A 20291-nucleotide genomic window follows, 5' to 3' on the forward strand; every position below is an offset into this window, starting at 1 on the left:
GAGGATGAGAAATGGAGCTGATTCTGAGCTTTAGCTAGGACAGTGTCAGAGACATGCACGGGGCAGAAGTCAGATTGGAGAGGGGCTAGGACGAAACTGGAAGAGATGAACTCCAAACAGCAATTGTACAGTATGTTCATTGACCTTAGAGATGAAAGAGACAAGGGGCAGTAGTTGAAGGGATGGTAGTTGAAAAGACAAGTGGGGTCATTGGTGGATTTTAAGATGGAAGAGACTATAGCATGTTTGTATTGTAAGGGGAAAGAATCAGAGGACAGCAGGAGATTTAGGCCAGATCTACACCACAGACCTATACCGGACATCCCTGAGCGACAGTTATACCGGGCTAACCAAATTAAGCATCGGTTTTAATTTTTGGATGGATTGGAGGGGAGGGGGATATTTTCATTTTTAATATCAAGTCCCAGCTCAGAGAAAGTTGTGCCAAAATTATAAACTCTCAGAACATGAGGATCAAGTTAAACACATTAACAGATTCTTGACTAAAGTTACATTATCCCACTTGTGTCAATTAGCCCACTAAGCAAACGGAGCAACTTAAAAAGTGAATAGAAATGGGTAAAACAGCCTCTATCAGTCTACAAAGGCAAAATATTTGTATATTTATAATATGAATTGTGCACTAAATAAAAGACCCTGAATCTATTTTAAAACTTTCTATACACATTGCTCCATTTTCTACAGAACATTACAGATCCCGACAAAGGTGACACTCAGAAGTATCCCACAAAAATGAGGAACGTCATCATTCTTGCAAATGCTTATCTACAAGATCTTATTGGAGAAAATTATAACATCTGTAAGCTACAGTTTGAGAATTACAAGCTTTCTTAAGATATAGCTGCTATAGCTCGTAGATACTATGAAAAGTAATTTGGCAAGAGCCGACGCTCCTAAACAAGACTGTCAGGATCACAGCAACAGTAGGGGCAGCAGGTCAGGACTGAAATGTATTGAAAAAGCTAGGGGTAAGGAAGACTACATGAATGTCCATCTACATGTTGCCAATTTAAGTTAAGAATTGCAGAATGCAAACATGGTATTTAAGATCTCCTGTAAAAACATCTCAGTTGCCAGTGTTCATTGATAAAATGTGATCACGGACAGTGTTTGTTTCAATTAATAAACCTAATACCATCAACATTGTTTTCTGCCAGGCCCAAACTCAAAACTAACCAAAAAACTGCCCTGTGTCTTGTATTGTAGAAGCTTTGAATATTTAGTTTCTGTGAATTTATTCAGATCTTTTAAGGCCCAGAAGTGACAGTTACTTCTTGGCTGAATTAGTCCTGAAATATGCAAAGAATAATGGTGTACTTCAAATACTTGTTTAGTCAGCTTCAATGTAAGAGTAGATAATCCATTTTAAACATTTATATAATTGCTATTTGACCCTTAACAATATGAAAGTTCACATCCTAGTTCCAGAGTCAGTTTTTCTAGTACCAAGAGCCTATATCAAAATGTAGAATATGTAAAGCACCACGAATGAAGCCCACGCTTCACTTTGTCACAAATATTTTTAGCAAAAGTCATGGACAGGTCACAGGTAATAAACAAAAATTCACAGAAACCCATGACCTGTCCCTGACTTTCATAAAAATATCCCTGACAAAAGGGGTAGGCAGGTTCAGCACCCACTGCTGCTGGGGCTCCCCGGTCCCTCACTGCTGCGGGTGTGGGAGCTACAGGGTCCCCTCGCCCCCACTGCGGCAGCTGGGCAGCTCTAAGGGGTCCAAGAGCTGCCCAGCCAGCAGGCAGTGGGGACTCCAGCCGTGGCGGGCATGGGACCCTGCAGCTGCCCAGACACAGAATCCTGTGTCCACCAGCCCCCCGCTGTGGTTGGGCAGCTGCAGGGTCCCCCCCTATCAGTGTTGGGGCTGGCAGCTGCGGGTGTGGGTCTGACTGGGAGCTCTAGCTCTGGGGCAAAAAGTGTCACGGAGGTCAATGGAAGTCACTGGATTCTGTGACTTCCATGACCTAATAATAACCTTAACCATGAACTGTAACAGCCCGTGAGCACACGCATGGGGAAAGGTACTAACCCTTTAAAAAACAGGCTGGAGCCTACAGCTGCAGCCTAGGGATAACAGTAACAGGAAGCAGAACAAGGACGAGAAGTAGTGGGTGGCAGTTGCTCCCGAGGCATCTGGATACAAGTCTAACCTGATTCAGAGACTTAGGTGTGGACTGTCAGTATGGGACTATATCTGGGGCCTGAAGCCTTATAAAGATACATAGCATCTGGTTAGTGGGTGTCTGCTTCTCCTTGCCCCTGGGCTGTTCAATTGCAATCTACTGCTGCTCCACTTGAGCAAGTTATAGGTGGGGCACACCTGCAGTGTCACGCCAAGCCAAAAGGGGTTGCTCAGGTCCTGACCACACCTTTAAGTAGCCCTATTTTTTTAAAATAAAAAGATTTCTATATCAGCAATCCCTCTGTGATGGGTTGCATCACAGAAACCCCCTTGGGGTTGCCAACTGATGTGCCAAGACTACTTCTGCCCTTGCTTTCCCTGCCCTCCCGGCTTGGGACTTCAGTGCCCTGCCTGGTTTGAGCCAGACCTGCTAGCCTGCTGCAAACCCAGACTCAGGTCTGAACTATGTCCCCTAACAGCTGTAGGCTTAATTGAAAGCAGCTTAAGAAGCGTTCCTGTCTTTAACACTCAGATGCTCAACTCCCAATGGGATCCAAACCCCAAATAAATCCGTTTTACCCTGTATAAAGCTTATACAGAGTAAATTCATAAATTGTTCACCCTCTATAACACTGATAGAGAGATATGCACAGCTGTTTGCCCCCCACGTATTAATATACTCTGGGTTAATAAGTAAAAAGTGATTTCATTAAATACCGAAAGTAGGATTTAAGTGGTTCCAAGTAGTAACAGACAGAAAAAAGTAAATTACCAACCAAAATAAAATAGAACACGCAAGTCTATGTCTAATACAGTAAGAAAACTGAATACAGATAAAAACCTCACCCTCAGAGGAATTCCAGTAAGCTTCCTTTTACAGACTAGTCTCCTTCTAGTCTGGGTCCAGCAATCCCTCACACCCCCTGTAGTTACTGTCCTTTGTTCCAGTTTCTTTCAGGTATCCTTGGGGGTGGAGAGGCTCTCTCTTGAGCCAGCTAAAGACCAAATGGAGGTGTCTCCCAGGGGTTTAAATAGACTCTCTCTTGTGGGTGGAGACCCCCTCCTCTGCAAAGTCCAGCTCCAAGATGGAGTTTTGGAGTCCCATGGGCAAGTCACATGTCCATGCATGACTCAGTTTTTACAAGCAACAGCCATTGTCCACATGCTACCTTGAATGTCCTCATGTATACTTCTTATGTGGATTGGAGCCTTCCAAGCGTTAAGTGCTTCTTGATTGGGCACTTAATTCCCTTCTAAAGAAGCTGACCAAATGCCTTACTAAGGCTATTTAAAACCAAATAAGTATACTGCCAATATTCATAACTTCGAATACAAGAATGACACATGCATGCAAATAGGATGAATATATTCAGTAGATCATAACCTTTACATAGATGTTACACATGGCATATGTCATATATACAGTCAAACATTAACATAAAGCCTTATGGGGTGCACCGTCACACCCTCGATTCGAGGATCATCTCTGTGACAGATTTACATATGGGTCCTGAGATGACTCAGGAGTCCAATCCTGGAACCACATCAGTTTTCTTGAGATACTAAAAAGACTCACAGAAAGTGTGTTTCCTCTGACCATGGTTGAGTTGAGAGTATGACGACTTGTTTTAGGAGGCAAGAGTCTGGCATCCGCACACTATGTCCAACCCAACAGAGTTGCTGCATGAGAATCATTGTTTCAATGCTGGTGACATTGTCTTCAGGGAGGATGCTGGAATTAGTGCAACAATCTTCCCACCTGATGCAAAGGATATTCCGGAGGCATCGTGGGTGGTACCTCTCCAGACTCTTGAGGTGCTGTCGATAGGCCACCCAGGTTTCGTATCCATAAAGGAGTGTAGGAAAACAGGGTTCAGAAGGAAGAGTTACATTTTGAGGTATCTGTGCCACGACCATTGTTTTTAAAGATGACTTGCAGAGAAATAACTTCACCACAGCATTCAGTGACCCTGTACAGTCTAAGGAGGCATTTCACTATTAAGTTTGTCAAATGCCCCTAAGGGTACATCTAAGCTACAATCTACAGCTCAAGTAGGCATACCCACACTAGCCTTAATCTAGCTAGTACACTAAAAACAGCGTGGAGACAAAGCATTGTGGACTGGCAATGGAGTATGCATCCACGTTCCCCAGGCAGGCTTGTGAAACCAATGCTGAAGCTTGTGATGCTTACTGTGTAGACATACCTTCATGGTCTCTAAGTGCTTCCTACTTGCTCTGTACCTGGGAGCTATTATTTTGGGCCCTGCAATGGAAGCAATAGTCCAAATGCTTTCCTGAAGAGTGGGCCCCAATAAAGGCGACAAACTATTGTCCCTGGAATTCTTTCCCTCTCCAATGCCAAACACACAAATATTTTAGCTGGCTGAAAACAAACAAATGCAGTGAAAACCCTCCTAGAAGGGGGTGAAACAAAATCTGAAGTTAAAATCATTGTTCAAAAAGAAAAAAAACAATCAGCCTAAAAAAACCACAAGCTAACATCAACTCAACGCTTTCCTGCTGAAAGGTGAGTTGCAACCAAAAAAACCACACCCACACACAAAAACAACCAACTCATAGCTCAGACAGGATTATTCACCTCCTGGTATTGAGAAGGCTTACTTCAATCCCACTACAAAACAAAACAGCAAATTTACAGTCTCCGAGAAACGTGTTTGTTGGTGTGGAATGAAACTTTCCGCACTGTCCAGACCTTCCATTTCTAGCAATCCCCCTTGACGCATGACCAGAAAGGGTTAGGCATCCCACAGGATAAATGACTCAAATTCAACCCTTCAAGACATGGGAGAGATAATGTTTGTGTATTTACATATATATTGGTAGACAACAATGTAATCAAACAGTCCCTGTCTATACTGTATTCTGTTAATTCAGAGAGCAAAAGGACATCTTAACATTTAAATGAACTGTAAACATAGGATATCACTGTATTCATCTCTTGGAAATGTATAGCAATTTAACAGGCAATTGCCTTATGTTAATCCGTATGGATAATCACCAGTGATGCCTAGAAAATGGGCGCACTTCAAGGTCCCCAGGAGTGCCTATTATTCGCCTAAGGATTCTGACCTGTCAAGGAAGGCCTGAAGTTGTATAAAAAATGGCTTGGGTCCTGCTCCTGTCATATCAGATCTGCTTGAGGCTTCATGCAGGGAAAGCCTAAGCCATAAGGCCTGAGATCCCAGTCCTGACTGGACCATTCTCTATATAAACACTGGACTGTAACCTATGAACTATTTCTGAAAGAACTCTTTGCCTCTACAAAGCTCACCATCTCTGCTATGAATCTGAACCTCAAGAATTGTGCTCGTGTCTGTATGTATACTGATCTCTTAACCAATTCTCTTTCTTTTTTTAAAACATTTTAGTTAACAAGAATTGGCTGTAAGCGTGTATTTGGGTAAGATATGGAATATTCATTAACGTGTCTGATCCTTTGGGATTGGTAGAACATTTTTTATATGATGAATAAGATTTTTATTAATCCTCCTATTCTTCTTAGGTGTCTAGGTGGAGGCCTGAGGCTGGGTTACTTTAAGGGAACTGTGTTGTTGGCTTCTGGGTAACCAGTAAGTTATTACAAGAAGCTCTTTTGTGCTGATTTGGTAAATCTAAGTATTGGAATATCCACCAGTTTGGGGGATTGTCTGCCCCATTCTTTGCAGTTCACCCTAATTGAGTAACCTCAGTTGGCTCCCCTGGGACACCTGTCACACCCCCACCAGCCAATTTCCTTCTCCTTAAGTATGTTCCAGAACCTCCAACAAACTCCAGCTGTACTAGACTTGAAGGGTCCAAGCCCATGTTAAGCTGGGACTAGGACTGAGCCCTATTGCTTTCCTGTGCGCACTCAAGTCCCAGAAGTCCTCCGGATGTATTCCAGACTTCCTTACAGCAATTTCCTTAGTCCTCTCTATGCTGACAATTTGTGTTGCAGTCTATTGCATTCTGTTGCTAACGGAAGCCACACCTCTCTCTGCCAACAGGAGCTGCTCGGATCACTGTTAACCCACTGTCTGCTAAACGCTGGTTTCCAAGCACACTACCAGAAAGCCTGCAAGGTTTTCAATGGAGACTGATAAGAAGCTTTTTGCAAAGAAAACTGCTTCCTGATCACAAGAGCGGAACCAAATTTTGGTGCCCAGGCATCCCTGCACAGGCAGTCCCAAGGGCAGCCACTTGGTCCCTGCTCTGCTCTCTGGTGCCCCTTGGCCTGCCTGGGGCTGCATGCTCTGTCAGGACAGTGAGTAGGAGCCAACCCAAATAACTTCCCACAGCTTCCTGCTGCTCCTGCTCCTCCTTGCTTCTGTGCAGAGTTTGCCTAGAACAGGGAGCAAAGCTGACTGGCAGGAGGAAGCTCATGGCTGCCAGGATGTTGGGGGGGTCATCCCTCTCCCGGCCACACTGAGCTGGGAGTTCTGCTACTCCCCTTCCCTGCAGGGCAACCGCTCGGTGCCACTCTGCTCTCTGTTCCTGGGCCCCATCTACCCTCCTTGGGGCTAGGGTTACCACCTTTGAAATGCAAAAAGGCACCCCCCTGCCACAAGACAAGCCCCCCCCACAACCTCAAGGCAACTCCACAACCCCCCCCTCAACAGCCACTTATAGTATCTAAAGAGATAACACATATAGATAAGACTGATAACATCTCATTCTCCTCACTCTTGCTTGACTCAAACCCTCTCTTTTACATATGTGCAGTGCACTTGACTGTTGGTGAGCATACAGCTGCTGTATTTTCAACAATTTTGATCTCTTAAACTGCAGAAGTGGGAACACTGCAGCATCTTTGCCTGGATACAGAAATTTTTAACAGTGTATCCTGATAATGCAAATCTTTAAACCCACATAAAAAAACAGCAGATTAAATTATTTTTCTGGCAACTGGTGAATTCGTACAAAAAAATGGGCAGGCCGGGCAAATATTGGCCAGGTGGTAACCCTAACTTGAGGTTACATGCACTGTGAGGACAGTGAGTGGGAGTCCGTCCCAAAACTCCCCCCTCCCCCACCTCCTGGGGATTCCTTATCCCTGCTTCTGCCAGTGCAGCAGCTGCAGGGATAAAGGATCCCTGGGGGTACCGGTGGATGCACTTGACTGCTTTGCAGCCAGCAGCAGCCAGATTGGGTCTGGGTGTTTCCTCCGAAACCTACAATTTATGTCATTCTTCAAAACAAAGAAAAAATAAATTAAAAAACAACCAAAACAAAAAACACCTTCATTGATCATTTTAAAAATTACAAATTGCAAAGTTTCATTTTAATAGTTTGATGGCCCTGGAGACAGACATTCTAATTATCTCCAGAGCAGGTGCACATGGGTATTTTCCTGGTGATGTGACTCAGCCTTGATATGGAGAACCCATTTCTCAGATTGGATGGTAGTTCGGTATAAAGCCTTCTCAAATTGCAGTCATTCTACTCAAACAGCCACCAAAAGAGCTAATTATGCATCTTATGTACTCATGTGCTCCTTATGGGCACCTGAGTTCCATCAATGGCACTGTCACAGTTAGGAAACAGGGTGGGCAGGAGAGTTTTCCCACAGTGCAACACAGTCATAGGGCTAAAGTTTAGACACTGAGGAGTTGGGGGCTTAGGAACTCCGGACAGAATTACTTGGACTCAGGTCTGTGCACTGCAGTGTGGATATCAGAACCCTAGGTTTGAGCACAGGTCAGAAAATCCTTAACCTAGGTTTCAAATGCAATGTAGATGCTCAAGCTCAAGCTGACTCAAGTCCCACTAACCCTAGGCTTGTGGTATGTCTACGCAGCAATGTAAGAGGGAATTGAATCCATACCACTCTGTCCTATGCACTCGAAACTTCCCTACTATACCACCACTAGTGCCAAATGGCTTGCCAGTCAACTTTCCTGGTCAGCAAGCCCTAACAAGGGCTCCAGCTAGCCCCACAGAAATATATAGGGCTGTCATACTAAAGCTACTAGTACAGAACTAATATGATTACAGTTCCTTTAAAGAAAGAGATTTGCCTTATCCTATGTCATGTATAAGTCTACTTTTATTAACATTAGCCTGATTTTAGAAAGCAAGACATACACCGCAGGTAAATTAGCAATAATCCATATTTACTATTCAGACATGGTAACAAACAAATATTCTTAACGCTCAAACACCAATGTAAAATCTGTTCCCATTACTCACCTCTCAGTCCAGCTTTCAATATAAAACATAAGAACGGCCATACTGGGTCAGACCAAAGGTCCACCTAGCCCAGTATCCTGTCTTCCAACAGTGGCCAACGCCAGGTGCCCCAGAGGCAAGGAACAGAACAGATAATCATCAAGTGATCCATCCCCTGTCACCCATTCCCAGTTTCTGGCAAACAGAGGCTAGGGACACCATCCCTGTCCATCCTGGCTTAATAGCCATTGATGTACCTATCGTCCATGAACTTACCTACTTCTTTTTTGAATCCTGTTATAGTCTTGGCCTTCACAACATCCTCTGGCAAGGAGTTCCATAGGCTGACTGTGCATTGTGTGAAAAAATGTTTGTTTGTTTTAAATCTGCTGCCTATTAATTTCATTTGGTGACTCCTAGTTCTTGTGTTATGAACTAGGAGACCACCACCTTTGAAAATACCCAGCTGTACAGTCCAAAAAATTTCTCCCATCACTATGCAACAGGGAAAGATGGAATTTATCATAAATCATTAGATCAAGCTAGCTCTTTGGTTTTAAGGTGGGGTTAATATAAACGGATTCCATTAAAAAGGAGTCAGTGCTACAGGGCGCGAACTGAAAATCTTTCACCACAACTCAGATTAGTCTCTATGTAACATGACAGTTGCCCTCAGTGCCAGCTCATCAAGCCAGATTTATTTTTTTATTATTTCATATTTCCTAGCAACTAGAACAAGCTACCAAAGAAACTGAAGACCTATAGCCTTAAAATATTCTGGCTGATGTAGAAAAACTGCACTAGTGCTGGGTTTCACCTGTTCTCAATTTGCAGTAAGTACTGTTTTAGGCCAGATCAGGATCTGGAACTTTTGCCTCTACAGAAAAGTCAGGAGTATGTGTGAGATTTTTTGTAACATTTCTATGCTGGCAAAAGCCCTAGTGTAGACTCAGTATAAGAGTGCTTTTGTCAGTATAGCTTGTTTGGCTAGCAAAAAAGGATAAGCTATACCAGCAAAAGCACCCATCTGCTTGTATAAACTGTATCTACACGAGGAGGGTTTTGCTAGAATACTATATTGGACTGATATATGTATACTGGCAAAACATTTAACTATAGAACTAGGCCTCAGTACCTGCTTGCACAGCACTCAGCATAGTAAATTCCCCAATCCTGAGCGATGGCTCTGGGTGCTACAGCGATACACACAATCAATAATGGAAAGCAGGTGGTACAGTCGTTTGAAAGGACTGACATTAATTCCTAGACAAAAAACTATATTAAAATAGATTTATAGTTAAGAGTGTCAGTAAAATAATACAGTATAGAAATACTGCAGTTATCCCCAAGCCAGACATTATAAACCTATGGAACTCAAAGTTCAGATTTCTTTTAAGTTTTACCTTAACATGTTACAGTAGGGAAATGCAGAGTTGGCGCATCGAACATCCTTAAGTGTGCCTTGTAGTAACACCATGCAGTACCATGGTTAGGCTTAAGTCATTTTAGTGTCTGAGGTCCCAAATTAGATTAAACTGATTAAAAAAACACTTTAGATTTTCTTGCCATCCCCCCAACAGTGTCACTACAAGGCACAATTCAGGTTGCTCATGTGCTTTAGAAGAGTAGTGTGGGTAGGCTTGAAAACACTTAGAAATATACTGTATCCTTCTCTTCTCCTACCCCATGCCAATCCAGAACCAAGACCAGTCCCTGAAAACAAAGACCTTTGCTGCTGCTGCTGCTGTTCTAGTCTGGGCAGAAAATCCCCACTACCCTCTTGGTCAGCTGTTCCTGCTATATACTGGGAAGCCCTGGCCAGAAGTGGGCTTCCCCTGTCCCCACTGTGTGGGGAGGCTGGGAAACCTGAGGCCTCTCTCCCCACCTCTGGCTCCTGGGACACAAGAGGGGGAAAAGTTATAAGTATCCCTGTAAACCCTCACCTGTGAAGTTACCAAAACAGCAGACCCCATAATAATCTCCATTTTTAAGTCTTACTCCTTCCATTTGTAAAAAAACCAAGATGTTTTGATTTCATCTTTTAACCTATGCTGTTTAAGAGATGCTGTAACATCCAGCACACTCCATGTTTCACCAGCAAGCTGTTGACTACAAAATCCTCTCTGTTGTCCGCTTGGCACTGACTTGCACATTGTCTGTGTCCATCCCAATTTGTTGGGGTTTATACAAAGCTGGTCTTTGAGCCAACAATCATTTGCAGAGTGCATTTGTTTCCCACAATGAAAATCCACAGTTGGAGTGCTGTCCATGTTGTGCTTTGAAACCAGTTCCCAAATAGGATGCACAATATGGAGTACAAGCCAGAGAACAGTAACGGAAGTTGAGAGGAACTGGAAAAGCTTTCAAACACTGAACACCTACAGTTTTCATTTCTAGATTAAAAATATTGAGCAAAGAAAATTCATATGTACAGAGATTCATTTAAGTAGTACATCTTACCAACTTTATTTTTATAAAATTGAGCTGATCAGTAGAGTGAATTTGTCTGTTTGAAAAATGGTATTAGTAAAGAACAGTCATGAATTTGGATTTTCTTGCACTTCAAAATCTATTTTAATGAGTCAACCAAATTCCTGAACATTTACATTCTACTAAACATACTTTCATATTTCAATTGGATATGATTTTCTTCATTAAGCATATGTAGTATTGCTGGCTGAAAAATTGATGGCATATTTCCATTTCAAAGCTGGCTACAGACAAAGAATGGTAGGTGAAGCAACTATTATGTATTGAGAGGTCAATTCTGAAACCTGGATACCTTAAATGCCCATTTGGGTGTCCTTTTAAGTGTCTATGGATTCTTTCAGTAGCAAAATCGGGGATTTGGGCACTCAACCTTGAAAACTGGATCTAAAACCTGCAATGTACTTTGGGAGTTTCTTATTTGAGGCCTATGCTACATAAATTAACAGAAGCATTATACCTTTGAAATGTTGTCACAGTTGGAAAAAACAGCCTTCTAATTATTCATGTGAGAACCTTGCCCCTGGGGCTCCGCACGCCCACTCAAAACTATGTGCATTCAGCAATCTGCTTAGACCCATTTTACCTAATTCAATAAACTGTTTATTTATCATGCAGGAGCCTTCTTTTAAAGGACAGACATTCTGATCATAGTTATTTCAACACTATGGTTGAGATTTAAACACACAGTTTAGAAAAAGGAAGATTTACTTATTAGTAACTAGAGTTCAGAATATATTGGTCTCTGTAGAGACCCACTAACCTCCCTCTTCTCTTTTTCATCAGTCTTTAAAAACAGATTTCAAAAAGCTTCTGATAAGTGTGATACAGTTAATATATCCCAAAATGATTGTGGTTGCAATCATTAAGGAAAATCAAGTTATTCTGATATCTGAAGTCATAACACAATTCAGTAGCACATTTACACCTACAAGGCTAAAGCATTTTAACCATGTCAGGGCAGTGACTTTTGTAACAAGGTCTCAAGACATGGTACAGATAGGGCCACCAACTGTTCACACTTCAGTATTTTAGTAACAGGAGAAAAACAAAGTTCCAAGGCAAAGAGTGGTGCAACATGACTAATAAATTTCTTAAAGGTGGTGTAGGAAGATAAATGCTTGCCATGCAGCTTCTCTCAAGCTCAGTCTGTTTTGGTTTTGAATTGTTTATTTTTAAGAAAAAGGTAGCATACAGGTATTTAACATAAAATAAATATTTGCCAAGCATGGGAAAAACCAAGTGTTTCAATGTTCTCTATAAATATCTGTATTCTGTAAAAATCAAATTTCAAAACAGGAAAGGTTCTAACCTTTCAAAGTTCCAAGTACCTGCAGCTACTGGTATTCAGAAGGAACCAGCATCATACAGTACTGTTTCAGGGTTACGGATAGTGACTGAATCCAAACTGAATTCTGTTGTAAGTTGTGCAAGCTTTATACCTTAGTTTCTAAACAATATGATAATATATTTTACTTGTTCCTGCTGTAACTACCTAATAAGGATGTTGAAAGTCTTAATTCATTTGATATTTCAAAATTCTTTGCAAACATTGAAGAGTCTAGAGAAGTGTCAAGTATTATAGCTGTAGCACAAAAAACAGCTCTGCTATGGTTAAGGTTGAGGATAGCTAACTGTTTAGAGCTCATAGAACAGCCGAGCCTTAAAATCTGTACAACTAATCAGACTTGAAATTTGGTGCTCCCAAATTGGAGGATAAATAAAATAGTTGTTCTTGAATGTGTGTGCGCGCGCGCTCAGTTAAAAATAAAACCAGAGCTCAAATCATAGCAAGGTCTAAAATGTTTAAGCATTACTCCAGTGGAGTGCATGGCATCCACCAGCACTTTGGGGGAAAAAATCAAGATAAAATGTCACTTCAAAAAGAGTTTGCTGCTCTAGTTAGGCATGCACTAAACAGTTCTAAGGCTCACATGCCTTTTCATATGACTACTGGACTACATGGAGGATACAGGATTTTTAACCTTCAAAGCATCACACCAGCTGAATAGCTCAAGAGATAAGAAATAGTCCTCTGAACCAGACTCACCCTGCCACTGTCAACTGGAATCCCATCTTGGGCAAAATCTGGAAAAAAAGGCTGGAAGGCATATTCCTAAAGTCTGTTGAGGATGGGGAGTTATTTTAGAAGATTAGCAAGTATTTTGCTCACAATGTCCAACCTAAACCATTTTCCTAATGTCCAACCTAAACCTCCCTTGCTGCAATTTAAGCCTATTGCTTCTTGTCTTATCCTCAGAGGTTAAGAAATTTTTTTTTTCTTCCTCTGTCTTGTAACAACCTTTTATGTACTTGAAAAGGTATGTCCCCTCTCAGTCTTCTCTTTTCCAGACTAAAAAAACCCAATTTTGTCAGTCTCCCCTCATAGGCCATGTTTTCTAGACCTTTAATCATTTTTGTTGCTCTTCTCTGAACTCTCTCCAATTTGTCCACATCCTTTTTGAACGGTGGTGACCAGAACTAGGCACAATACTCCAGCTGAAGCCTAATCAGAGCAGAGTAGAGCAGAAGAATTACTTCTCGTGTCTTGCTTACAACACTCCTGCTAATACATCCCAGAACAACGTTCACTTTTTTTGCAACAGCGTTACACTGTTGATTCATATTTAGCTTGTGGTCCACTATGACCCCCAGATCCCTTTCTACAGTACTCCTTCCTAGGCAGTCATTTCCCATTTTGTATGACCATTTACTCCTACCAACAAGTTCTCCCCTCCCCCCCTTAAAGAAGCCATTAGAAAATTAAGTGGCCAAAACAAAAATCTTGTTAACATAAAGTTAAGGTTTCTGTGGGTAGGGCCCTACCAAACTCACAGCCCTGAAAAACGCATCACGGACCATGAAATCTGGTCCCTTGTGTGCTTTTACCGTATACTATACAGAGTTCATGAGGGAGACCAATTTTTCTGAAATTGGGGGTCCTGACACCAAAGGGAGTTGCAAGGTTATTTTAGGACAGGAAGGGAGGGGGTTGCACTGTATTGCCACCCATACTTCTGTACTGCCTTCAGAACTGGGCAACCGGAGAGTAGCTGCTGTTGGCCAGGTGCCCAGCTCCGAAGGCAGTGCCCCGCCAGCAGCAGCGCCGAAGTAAGAGTGGCAATACCATACCATGCCCCCCTTACTTTCACGCTGTCTTTAGAGCTGGGCGGCCAGGGAGTGGCGGCTGCTGACTGAGGGCCCAGCTCTGCAGGCAGCAGCCCTGTCTTCAGAACTGGGCTCCTGGACAGCAGCCACCACTCTGCAGCTGCCCAGTTATGAAGGCAGTGCTGCAGCCAGCAGCAGCATAGAAGTAAAGGTAACAGTACCACAAACCCCTTACAATAATCTTGTGACCCACCCCAAACTCTTTTTTGGGTCAGGACTCCTGAAATTTAACAGCGTTGTAACCGTAGATTTAAATAGCTGAAATCATGAAATATAGAATTTTAAAAATCCTACGACCATGGAATTGACCAAAATGGACTGTGAATTTGGTAAGGCCCTATCTATGGGCCCTTCCACAGAGTTGAGTTCAGCAAAATTCAAAATATGTATTTCATCTTTTTCTGAAGTTTGAATTTTGCTGACCTCGACTCTCTGAAGGGCACTAGCTATCACCAGAAAACCTTAATTCTGCATTAACAAATTAGGTCTTGTTTGATTGGGCTTGCTTTTTTTGGCTATTTAGTTAGTATTATACGACAACTTTTCACATAAAGAAATATCCAGTCTACCTATTGCTGCTCTACATGTAGCCCATGCAAACTAATCATGACCTGAGAGTGCCTTGTATTGTTGGGGAAAAAGGATAAATGTCCTCACAAACCTCAGTTTAATTATTCCTATGAGAAAAAACAGCATTTTGCAGCTCTGGCACCTAGAATTCGCAGCTTTTGCCAACTTTGGGTCAACAGGAAAGGTCAAGCACTCTCAGCACAAATACAAGCTTGGGATGGAGGTGTTTTCAATCAAATATTCTGTAAAGGCACTAGTTAAAACTTATTGCCTTTATTTTACTTATGCTGAACAAACCACTTAATTATTTGGGCCACGAGATCAGAGACCAACTATATTCCATAAGGCTTGTTTACGGACAAGGAAATGACTGATTTGATCAACTTGATATCTGCAGTCAGGATCTCAATCAAATCAGTCTTTTCAGCTATTTAGAAACAGATGACTGAGTCAGACATCATCTAGATCAGGTCCATTATATCTATGGCCTTGTCTACACTGCCACTTTACAGCACTGCAACTTTCTCACTCAAGGGTGAAAAAACACCCAAGCGCTGCAAGTTTCAGCGCTGTAAAAGTGGGAGTGTAGACAGTGTACCAGCGCTGGGAGAGCTCTCTCCCAAAGCTGGTGCCGCGACTACACAGCCATGTTAAAGCACTGCGGTGACAGTGCTTTAGTATTGCTAGAGAAGACATCTCCAGACTGGCTTCATAGGGTAACAACTGCAGCTTTTGGATAGAATAAAGAAACCCACCAACCTTTTGATCAAAATCAAAACTACTATTCCAGTATCATGATCCATAAAAGATATGTTTTAGTGGTTTAAGCACTGGACACCATGATATCTGTGTTCTACTGTTCAGATACAGATGTACTTTGTGACCACGGACAAGACATTGAAACTCTATGCCTCGGTTTCCTCTTGTGGAAAATGTTGATGTATGAATAGGCTTCTAATTCACATCCAGATTTGCTTTAAAAAAGCATGGGCTTGTGAAAAATCACCCCGAAGCACAGCAAATTTGAGCACTTTAAAGCGCTAGTGTTGACAGGCCCTGGGTGTTGCGCGCTCCCAGCACTTGGAGCTATTCCCCTTGTGGAGGTGGATTACCAGAAGCGCTGGGACACCTCTCCCAGCACTCACGTGTGACCACACTCACACTTCAAAGCGCTGCCGTGGCAGTGCTTTGAAGTTTCTAGTGTAGACTTGGCCTCAGTGTCTGCGTGTGTGTGGAGGAGAGGTTGGGGGAGGAGGTGGCATGAGGGAACTGCTTATCCTGGGAATTTAAGTACTGATTGCACTGACAAGTTTTGAATTCTTCTACATCAGCACACACATCAATAAACCTTCTTCCTTTCCTCCAAATTTTTTTTTGCTTAACAGACAATGCTTCTGGATGTAACAGAAATCCTTTGAGTGAATCAGGGTAGCTTTCTGAAAGCATTTTTCTTCAGTAAATGAGCACTCAGTAGCATTTTCTACATCACTTTGCACATTTTCTGTGATAACAGTGTACCACAGAGACCACCACCATATCACAACTGTGACTCAAAAGCAAGTAACATTTACAGCTTCAACCATATTTTTATGAAAAATTATTAAGTGCATGGAGGCATTGTAAGCTTCCACTCATTTCTAGCTAGAAATTTTGAGATCTGAATTTACTGCAGAACTCAAAGCTTGATCCTTGACCAAGCAGCAGCAGGATATCTAGAGGACATTTGCCATCCCTGTACACTGGCATTTCAGGTTCAAGTATATCCCTTTGCAATACAGTTAAATTAGGGATTCCTCATACATTCCAGTAAGAGCGTGATAAGAGGATGGCAAGTCAAATGCTAATATTCAGAAAGAGCAGCACCTCTTTAGCAAGAGAGCTCTGAATGAAAAAATAGCTGGAAGATATATCTCATCATCAACTTGTTTGCCACTTTACTCAAAATTGACTGCAAAAAGGAACAATTTAAGGAATTATGAACTTCATGTTTTCACCTCACAGATTTAACTTGAACAGAATATTTTTAGTAGCACCTTTCACATCAACCACACATGTTAAAGATGCAAGATACTGATCATACAATAGCTACAAAAAATACAGCTGCCATTAAAAATCAGCCATAGTTCACATATTAGAACTTATGTTGTTGTGAAAGGAAGAATATTGGTCAAGATACCAGGGTACGCAAAGAGCCAGGAATATTCCACCTGAACATTTGCTACTGATTGTCAGAAGAAACTTCAGTTTTTAATCATCCGATAAGCTAAATGACTGGGATTGTAACTTAATATGTACAAATGAGAGCTACAAATTGGGAAGCATGGACATAAAAGACTGGTGTCAGCAGGCAGTATATTCAATTCTATTATATGCTGCCAGGCATTCACACTTGAGAACCTTGGAACTCTTCCTGCTTGGGTAAACTAATACCACAAAGGTCACATTCTCCACAGCATAGGAGTGGATGGAACCTAATGTTCAGTGCTTTAGCACCCTTTAGTGGTTACTTACTTCCAGTACAGTTTTGGAAGAAGCTGTTTGCCCTTCAAGCTACAGGGAGAGAAATACAGAAATTGCATCTTTTGCTGTGGAAAGAGAATCAAAAAAGGGGAATTATGTATTCCAGTGACAGGGCAACCTTAGGAATCAACAGAGCCCATTTAATTATATATTGCAAGTCATTTCTCTGAAGGATGAGGATTACATTACATGGCTAAACCCAGAATGTTAAAACTGGGGAGGAAGGCATGAGCTCTTACCAGGGGGTTCTCACACTTGCAAATAAAAAGTGATAGTTAAATAAAGTTTTACATAAGTCAGGCAAAAATCACAACACTGTGTTAAAGATACGTACAGAAAAGCCTAAATCAATACATAGCACTGAATTACAGGTAACTTACTGGGACATTATCAGCATAGTTTCTCCTTAAAATCATCTGAAATCCGGCAGACAAGTGCTATGTTATACATTTAGCACATTGATATAAACATTAAATATCAAGAACATAGGTAGATATGAAGTAACTTCTAGACTGACAAATGAACATCAGATATCAGCAAATAGCAAACACTGACTAAACATGTTTTATATTTCAGCCAGTTAATAACCAGAGATTAATACCATTTTCTATTAAGATCGAACAAGGTTTGTACAAAATATTGAGCAGTTGTTTTTGGCATCACAGCTATAACAAAATCTCTCTTTTAAAGAACTGTTACACGCTGTCATTTACTATTTTGGAAGTGACATTGCAATTTCATCTCTTTGCACACCAACAACTTTAAAAGATCATTCCATTTAAAAATCACTTGTTGATACCACCAAGTGACAGCAGAAAACTTATTGTATTTATATTTCCCCAACTTCAATCTCCTGCCCCCAAAAACCCAGCCTATAAGAGCTGCAGAGAAAATACGTTCAAAATATCAAATTGAGATACCTTTAACTAGTAAGAGAAAATCTGTAACCTAAGGAGATACAATTGAATTTCATAATAAGGGGTAGGGCGTAGGTCTCTAACCAAAAGAATCAGGGTTAAAAAAACCCTCCGCGTAAAGATTTTAGTTCTCACCAACAAAATAGAATTACGAAAACCCACTATATAAAGAAGAGTGGCCACTCAGAAACAGCTAATACAAATGGGATGATTCAAGAAAGAGCTAGGGAGATGCCCAAAGGATATCACCGTCATCAGATGAGAAAGGCAGCTATAGCTCTTTAAGTACAGCAATTTAATGGAATGACTCAGTCTTCTTGTCTCTCAGCATCTCTTACACAGATTCATTGTACTGTTTGGTCTCTGTATATTTTGGTTAAGTAATTTAAAATCCTCAATTAAAAATAAAATTTCAAAAATGAGTCTTCCCCAAGCTAGCCTGTGCTGCCACTGGACATAAAGTGCAGGAATGGGGTACAGAATTAAGGCATGTGTTACACCAGATGCAGTCACAGAGCATCGAGCAGCGGTGAGGCCCACTGGCAGCAGTAGACAGTGGCCCATTTCAACATGTCACCTGTGCACACACCTAGGAAGTGGCTGTTTCAAATCAAATCCAGGATGACCCTCATGCGCTGCCCTAAACTGGCCCATCATCACACAACTTTTGGTTGAAGTTTCACCTACCCCCACGCCCCCCCTCCACACACACACCCTGCCGGTGTCACCCCTAAACAGCAGAGACAGACAGCTGCCCCCTAACGTCTCACTTCCCAGCAGCAGCAGGTTTCTCAGTTCGGGAGGAGAGCAGGGCAGACGCCGTGCACCCCTCTGCCCCCCCCCCACCCCCCACCCCCAGCGAGGGTCATTTTTTCGCCTCCCCTGCCTAACGGGCTATGCTGGGGGAAGAGGCGGAGGCCCCCCATCCCTGGTGTGCCACGCGGGGAGCGGATGATGGGCACAGAGCACCCAAAAGCCCTTCTCAAGGTGGGAAGTAGGGGCAGACTCTCCCCGCCCCCGCCCCCCACCATGGGTGATGGCAATGGGGAGTCCCCGTGGGCCCTCCCCCACCCTTGGCCCCGGACGCTAGGGTATGAATGGCGGGGAGCCACCCTGCCCAAGGCCCGCTGGCCGGGCTCTGGCGAGAGGGCAGACGCCCGGCCCCCGGGGCTCACGTCCCTGGCGAGAGGGGACAGGGACCGGGGAAGAAGACACCCTGCCCCTGGGGCCCAGACCGTGGGGGGGGGACACACACCCTGCCCTCGCCCCCATGGCCCTGGGTAGCGGCTGCTCACCGGGCCCCGCTGGGTGCTGACGGTGGTCGCCATGGGGGGGGAACCCGCCTCTCTGCGCCCGAACAGGCCGCCGCTAACCCACCCTCTCAACCCAAGGCTCCGGCGTCAGCTGAGCGCAAGCCGAGCCCCCGCCCCGCTGACCCGGCACTGCGCATGCGTGGCACAACGGATTTCCCCGCTCCAAACCCCGCCCGCTTTGGCCGCTTCCAACAGCGAACCGCTAGGCAGGTAACACGCATGCGCCCTCTGGCGGTTCGTCACTGACCCCCACCACCTTTGGTCTCCAGCCTCGCGCATGCGGCAAGGGAGTTCGCGCCTTCATTTCCCCCTTCCCCGCCATAAGGTAATACGCATGCGCAACTCCGCTCGTTGTTCCCCCAATTGAGAAGGGGTGGGGGAGAGAAGCGGCCGCTTGGGTAGCGCATGCGCATATGATATGGCTGGGACAATGAGTTCGCGTGAAATGTCTCTCAAACGGCTATACTACGCCTGTGCAATAGAATGGGCCCGCCCCGCCCTCTGCAGGTGAGGGGCGCAGAGCCCGCCGGCACAGAGGAGGCGCTGCTCCAGCAGGAGGCGCTGTGCACCAGCGATGCGCCTTTGGGGCGGTGCTTGTGCCGGGCTTGTGACAGGGGGCTGGGCGGGGCTGGGCTGCAGGGACTCAGCCCCTGTTGTCAATGTCGCGACTGTGTAGCTACACCGAGCCACTGTTTTAGGTCGCTAAACTGCGACTTTTTATTGAAAGCTGGGGACTGTTCAATAGGCCTAATGGTGGAGTGAAATATGGGCATGGATGGGTGTACTGGGGGGCAGGTGCGCGTGTGTGTGTGTGTAGTGTGAGGAATGTTTGTGTGCATGGCTGGGACGTGGGCGTCCCGTCTGCAATTTTCACCGGGTCTCTTTTGCTGGAGTAAATCTGCTCTCTCTTAGTTTTGACTGAAGTATTAAAACACCCGAAGATAACAGCTGATGATTTTAATACATTTTTTAAAGCAAACGAGCAA

General features: G+C 43.4%; 1 protein-coding gene across 1 annotated transcript in view; it reads right to left on the reverse strand.

The window, feature by feature from the left end:
• The window catches only part of TOLLIP (toll interacting protein), a 58004-nt gene extending 38593 nt beyond the window's left edge, over positions 1-19411 (reverse strand). Inside the window, exon 1 of the mRNA XM_084630015.1 lies at positions 19288-19411. Coding sequence (XP_084486141.1) covers positions 19288-19320 — 33 coding nt within the window. The 5' untranslated portion in view covers positions 19321-19411. The remainder of the gene's footprint in view (positions 1-19287) is intronic.
• Between the last annotated feature and the right edge of the window lie 880 nt (positions 19412-20291).

This window comes from Lepidochelys olivacea, assembly GCF_965140295.1.
Source record: "Lepidochelys olivacea isolate rLepOli2 genome assembly, chromosome: 6".
Taxonomy (NCBI): domain Eukaryota; kingdom Metazoa; phylum Chordata; order Testudines; family Cheloniidae; genus Lepidochelys; species Lepidochelys olivacea.